This window comes from Berghia stephanieae, chromosome 6, assembly GCF_034508935.2.
Source record: "Berghia stephanieae isolate SIO BIC M18660-M18661 chromosome 6, UCSD_Bste_1.3, whole genome shotgun sequence".
Taxonomy (NCBI): Eukaryota; Metazoa; Mollusca; class Gastropoda; order Nudibranchia; family Aeolidiidae; genus Berghia; species Berghia stephanieae.
Window position 1 is genome coordinate 33041341 of NC_088365.1, and position 7500 is coordinate 33048840.

The following is a 7500-nucleotide window of genomic DNA, read 5'->3' on the forward strand; positions in this document are numbered from 1 at the left end:
ATCACCCTTGAGTATTAATAATTGCCACAGGCAGACGCTCTATTAACCAACAGATCGATCCGATAAAGTTGTTCAATCCATCAACCTGTCTGTCAGTCATTCAATCAATCAATCAATCTATCAATCAATCCTCACTGATATCAAGATGGCGGTGTCCAAGGCTGTCACCAAGTCGTTACAACAGATAGATACCATGAAAAACAAAACAATCGACGAAGATTTGGAAATAATACTTGAGGGTAAGAACGTCATTTTTGTGTGTTTTCTTTTTATTTCACACACAAACAGAAGCACACAAACGCACAAACACACACACATACACACACACACAAACACATATATATATATATATATACATATATATATATATATATATATATATATATATATATATATAATATATATATATATATATAAAGAGTTGGTAGATATATACATATACATATACATAAGATAAAGATATTCCCTATTCTTATTAAGCAACAATACTTAATTTTCATGTTTGTTATTCTTATATATACCGATTTCCATCCTTACAAAATACACATAGTCTATGATTATTTCATAAATACAAATCGAATATATATATATGTGTGTCTAATATTCTTTCTCTGTCTATCTATCTCTCTTTCTCGCTCTCTCTCTCTCTCTCTCTCTCTCTCTCTCTCTATATATATATATATATATATATATATATATATATATATATATATATATATGTGTGTGTGTGTGTGTGTGTGTGTGTGTGTGTGTAATAGCCCAAATGAATCTGTGGGTCGTTAATGTGATCGACAGAAAAAAAAGCAAAAATAAAAAAGAGAACCTGATCGCCCTTCGTTTCTCACCGAAACTAGAAACCATTTAAAGCTTTGTGTGTTGTGTTTACTCTATCTAACCGACTTGATATGGCCAGCCATTAACCAGGGTAAGGAGTCAACCCAGATACTCTTGATTGTGACAGTCAAATATTGTATTGTATGACCCCTAGTCTTAGTCTCAGTCTCCGACGATAAGCAAATCGTAGGTAATTGCTACCATTCCATCGCTTTAATTTCTACAATATACCACCTGTTTTTATCTTCCATTCCGATTTAATGAGATCGAGGCCAAGTTTATCTCATGATCTCTTTTTTTGTGTGTGTTTGTAAATATTACTAGATTTATTTTTCTTTTCTTTTTTTTCTTTCTTTTCTTCTTTGTATTTATTTATTTATTTTTTTACTTCATGAATGTTTGTATATATATTAGGAAGCACGCGTGTATGTGTCTCTGTGTGTTGTTGTAACTTTTGATGCTGTTGTTATTATCATTATTATTATTATCATCATCATTATCATCGTCATCATCATCTACATCATCATCATCATCATAATCCTCATCATAATAATTAATATAATATAATCATAATAATAATAATAATAATAATAATAATAAATAATAATAATAATAATAATAATAATAATAATAATAATAATAATATAATAATAAAAATAATAATAATAATAATAATAATAATAATAATAATAATAATAATAATAATAATAATAATAATAATAGTAATAATATCACCATTATTATTACCATTGTTGTTGTTGTTGTTGTTGTTGTTCTTCTTCTTCTTCTTTCTTTTCTTCTTTCTTCTTCTTCTTCTCTTTTCTTCTTCTTCTTTTTCTTCTTCTTCTTCTTCTTCTTCTTCTTCTTCTTCTTCTCTTCTTCTTTCTTCTTCTTCTTCTTCTTCTTCTTCTTCTCTTCTTCTTCTTCTTTCTTCTTCTTCTTCTTCTTCTTCTTCTTCTTCTTCTTCTTCTTCTTCTTCTTCTTCTTCTTCTTCTCTCTTCTTCTTCTCTTCTTCTTCTTCTTCTTCTTCTTCTTCTTCTTCTTCTTCTTCTTCTTCTTCGTCTTCCTCTTATTATTATTATTATTATTATTATTATTATTATTATTATTATTATTATTATTATTATTATTATTATTATTATTATTATTATTATTATTATTATTATTATTATTATTATTATTATTATTATTATTATTATTATCATGCTTTGATTATATTTTAATTTTAACTGTCTCTAATTAATGATATCTGATAACCGTATCGTCTTCTCCATATAAGTGCTAATGTAATGCCAGTATTGAAGGGGCTATTAAAGCTGTAAGTTGTAAGGTTCAAGAATGATACAATAGAGATTGAAATGCGTATTCTGTTAATTCATGAGTGATATGCAATATCCAAAGCGCACAAAAAACATGAACTGTACCTTGCGAGAAATGCTGAAATGAACATATTATATTTTTAAAGAGAAGGGCTATTACTCTGTTGGTCACATAGCAATGTAAGATATTTTCTTGGTTATCCTTCTTGTTTGATCTCGGAGTTGCATTATTTATTTTTTCTTGCTATGTGGTCTTGTGATTTAACATTCGTCTTCTGACCGGTCTGCCCGTAGCTATCGTTAACATAATATAGCCTGACACTAAAAACCTCTCGGACTTATAGTTTAACGTCATTAAAAAAAAATAATTGTGCACCGTCTAGTGAATTGTTAGTAGAGCTCAAGGGAACAAGTGATTTCATTGGTTAAACCGTTGAATACAACTCACCATTTGTTTTCTGTTGTGGTCAACGACTTTTCATTTGACGTCATTTTTTGGTCAGTGTCCCGGTTTTGAGTCCTGCTCTGAGCGGTGCATTGTTGAATCCTTGGAAAAGACTCTTAACTCACCGCGCTATTGTGTAAAATGAGTTCCGGGGCTAATAACAGCGTTGTTTTATGTCGAAAAATAAAGAAGAACATCCCCTTATAGGCATCGGATCGGAGACTGTAACAGTTAATGTTTTGTTTTTATCCGGATCTTGTTCATTTATTTATCTTATTTATCTTATCTTATCTTACTAAAGGTTTGACATTGGAATTATCCTTTAAATGCCATATACAATAGTTTATAATTACAGAATCTCATATAGCTTGTATTGTATCATTCACATGCAGTTTTACACAACTTTGAATGTAAGGACAAATATATCAATACTTATCTGTATGTATGACAGTTGTCACTGTTCCAGGGCAGTGATATAAAACATGTCACACCCAGTTAATTTGGTAGTGTGGCTCGGTGGCTCAGCGGTAAGGTGTCTCGTTTCGTCACCTAAGTCAAGCGATGTTTTAAGCTTGATCAGTGCTCCGATAGTTTGACATTAATCATGGGAAATTTTGGTCCCAATCTTTTTCCCTTGTACGACATTTTACCCACTTAACTATACTCGAGTCATGTGTAAACCTGGTAACAGGCAGTAACGAATTTTGTAAGATTGTAAGTACAAAAAGACGCCTAAAAGGCGACTGTATGGAATGGAAATATTCTATGTGGCCTGCTGGTGAAATATATAAAACACTGTGAAGTACACTGAGCGCGATTTACTTCGTGAAAATACGCTATATAAATATTCATATATTTTTTTAATGTGTCAGAATGATCTAATGGCAATTGCATTGAGTTTATAGTGGAATTGATCAGAATTAGAATGTTCTTTATAAGTTGAAGAAAAAATGTTTCTCTCATCAGTGACGACACTGACTGATATTCAAATTTAACATGACCATATAAGCATTTATACAGCGCAATATCCACATAGTCGCACTCAGACAAGGTTGGCTTAAACTTCACTTAAACATCTCAAGTTCACCCCAAAATAATACTGCTTTAGTAGATGCGATAAATGTAAAATGATTTTGATTGAAAATAGAATAACGTGATTGTGAGATCAACATTTTGGCCAGTGGTCCTCCATCACTGAAATAATGAATCAACACAGAAATGATAAACGATAAAAAACTAAAAACACCATGGTATATTTGACTGTTTTTTTCCTGACAAATAGTCTGATTACACTGGCTACGATTAGTCCTGGAAAATGATCAAAAAGATATTTTACTTCTTTTTATTTCACAATGATAAGCTCAACGTTAGTATCATCATCACCATCATCATCATCATCATCATCATCATCATCATCATCATCATCATCATCATCATCATCATCATCATCATCATCATAATCATCATCATCATCATCATCATCATCATCATCATCATCTACCGTGACAAAAATAAAGAATACAACAGCACGTTGGAAGGTACACGTGATCACCTTCGATCTCATGAAGCCATTTTAAACTCAATACATAAATGTGAGCTGGTTGATAAGGTGATATATAGCCAAACAATGCAAAACGAAACGTCTAATTTGTTAATGAATATACCATTATCGAGTGTGGCAAATTGTTACCAATACTGTTTTTACCATCAGTTATTTTTCATTGACTACTATTACTACTACACTACTACTACTACTACTACTACTACTACTACTACTACTGCTACTGCTACTACTACTACTACTACTACTACTACTACTACTACTACTACTACTACTACTACTACTACTACTACTACTACTACTACTACTACCACTACTACTACTACTACTACTACTATTACTACTACTACTACTACTACTACTACTACTACTACTACTACTACTACTACTTCTACTACTACTAATCCGACTACTCCTGCTGCTGCGCCTTCTGTTACTACTACTGTTGCTAACATTTCACAGAGATTTTAATTCTCACCACAACTAGCTGAAAAATATAAGTACATAGATTGCTATCAATCGTTGTTCTGACAAATTCAAATTGAACATCAATAACATTTTCAAAATATTACCTAAGTCTCATGCGGTATTATAAAGAATGAAAATCGAGGAATGCACCCAATTAGACATTGGTTGATTTAGCTCTTAAAAACCAATCTGGCAATTGGCATTACCCATCGCGTGTTCAATCATCTTAGATGGACTTGGTGATGGTGATGATACCTATGATGACGGTGGTAATTGCGGGGGTGGGGGGAGATGGTTGTGTTTGTGATAGATAATATCTAATTGTGTGTGAGTGTGTGGTGTGTGTGTGTGTGTGTGTGTGTGTGTGTGTGTGGGGGGGGGGTGATGGAGTTGTTGATGCATTAGACATGGTGGTGCCGACACGTTTCAAAAGGTAAAAAGCGTGAGATCGTCGTCCAAAAAATAATTTGGATAATTGGGACAATTGGTAAATTGATGTGATGGTCGCTATGTTATAATTATGGAAACAAATACAAGGACAACGAAGATGGTGATGTAATGATGATTATAAAGATGATGATGATGTTGATGATGATGATGATGATGATGATGATGATGATGATGATGATGATGATGATGATGATGAACAAATGAAATAAAGGGAGCTTGTCTTACTTAATAAAAAACGCCAGGGCAAGTGTTTTTATTACCGTCATTGGCACCCATTTCAATAACGACGCAGAATATGCCTGGTGACAAATTAGGGAGCAGGCATTGGTGTATAATAAAGACCAGAAAAGTGTGGATGACAAAATGCCAGACAAAGCAAGAAAGAAAAATTCAACAAAAAAGTCCAGCCCCCCCCCCCCCCCCCCAAAAAAAAAAAAAAAATAACAACAAAAAAAAAACAACAACAAAAATTTTAAAAATCAGCTTTCCTCGAGTGGGGCTCGAACCTTAGACTTCCCGATTGCAGAAGAATATAGGTATTACAACATCACAATTATCCGGTAACCTCCGTGGTGTAATGGTTGCACGCCTGACCGGTAATCAGGAGGCCTGCGGTCCGATCCTCAGTCAAGGCAGGCTGCCTTTTTTTGAGACGATATTTTCCTTGTATTTTTATTTTCTTTCTTGCTTTTTCTGACACTGTTTCATAAGAACTTTTTTCATATCTTTAAAATCTTTTTTAAAAATTACGTCCTTCCGCCACGGCATCATAAGATACCGTCGTCTAGGCATTCCACGAAGGAATATAGATAACCCATCAAACAAGATGTCTGATGTCAACAGGAATCACCCATGTTGTCCAAGTAAGCAAATTGGGGATTAATAATCTTGCCCAAGGAAAAATACGAAAGTGCCCGAAGCGGGGCTCGAACCCAGACCTTTCGGATCACAGTGTAATGCATTAACTACTCGGCCACTTTGCCCTCTCTTTAAAATATCCTTTACTTTTTATTACAAGAGGAGTCACGGTAATACTGAGTTTGATACTGTTTGTAACGTATTTTATTATTTTCAGAAATCGCTTAGTACAATTATTTTGCTGCATATTTTTAGGATCCACCGATTCAAGAGCCATTTAAGTAGATTTTGAATAAAGCCAATTCCCCATTTAACGATTTATCTTAGGGTATCTCCTAAAAGGTGAAAAAGCGTACCATCCCATACATGGTACCTACCTATCGAATTAATAACATTATATTCTCTACTTGGTTGGTGTTTAAACAATAAATTTCTTATGGACAGCAGTAATAATTGCATTTCTTTTGAGTGTTTATAATATTATGTAAACCAATTCTTTCAGGAGACCGCGTGTTATACAAGTAATGAAATTTATTATTATTATTATTATTATTATTATTATTATTATTATTATTATTATTATTATTATTATTATTATTATTATTATTATTATTATTATTATTATTATTATTATTATTATTATATGTCATTTTAATTGATCGCTATTTGAAGGATGAGTTTTCTGGACAAGGTATAAAAAATGTGATTTTTTTCCAGAGTAAGAAGATGTGGAATTAGTGCAAGAAATGTGTTCGTTATTTGTCTCAAATCTGTCAGTTCTTTAGAGATAACCATATCGACAATTTAAAAAAAAATAAAAGTTTTCTTTAAGAATACAGCAACGGTAATTCATAGAGTCGAAATATCAAATAAGTGTTGTAAGCGCCGTAGAACCCATTAAAACTAACAAATCAAGCAGCGGTACTTCCTTCCTTTTTACCTTTTGTTTTTGGTAACAAATTACTGTGTTGACTCATAATATTGTAAAATATTGTGACGAGAAACTCATTTTCCCTGCTTATCCCAAAACGTAATCCTGTCACTCTATCTGACACTTTGTCTTTGTTTACAACGTCGAGGTCGTAACGTTACGATGCTTGCCCATCATTCAGCCATCGTTTGTTTATGTACTAATGCATATGATAACAGAATTTGGAAACAAGAGACGATTTGACCATACCCTCTACACTAGAGATATGACATTGTTATATCATTTTGACTGTTTCTATATTATAGTGTTGTGAACCAATCAGTAGCAATGATGCCACTGGTTCCAATGATAACTCGGCCTTTACATTTTTTAAAAAGCGCTGGTTTCATAAAAACGTCAATTGCATCCGGGTTTTTTTTTGTTCTAAGACATGTAAATAAAAAATTGTGAATCACTTTGAGCATTGTGAAATCATGGAACTGCTCTATATAAATGTACATATATAATTTAAAGGATACAATTAAGTCTTGAGTTTAAGTTTTATCTCGAAATGAAAGAACTAGTTGAGAATAAGTACTTATCTAAAGGCAGCAATGCATATTGTGAGAATTTGATATTTAAATAAAGAATAAAA

At 32.4% G+C, this 7500-nt stretch overlaps 2 protein-coding genes across 2 annotated transcripts in view; one reads left to right on the top strand and one right to left on the bottom strand.

Annotated features, from left to right (window-relative positions):
- The window catches only part of LOC144974902 (uncharacterized), a 251977-nt gene that overhangs the window by 146785 nt on the left and 97692 nt on the right, over positions 1 to 7500 (bottom strand). The window lies entirely within an intron of this gene.
- The window catches only part of LOC144975827 (uncharacterized), a 120063-nt gene that overhangs the window by 32883 nt on the left and 79680 nt on the right, over positions 1 to 7500 (top strand). Inside the window, exon 2 of the mRNA XM_078920018.1 lies at positions 1 to 239. This exon is cut by the window's left edge and continues 171 nt beyond it. Within this exon, the coding sequence (XP_078776144.1) occupies positions 146 to 239 (94 nt within the window). The 5' untranslated portion in view covers positions 1 to 145. The remainder of the gene's footprint in view (positions 240 to 7500) is intronic.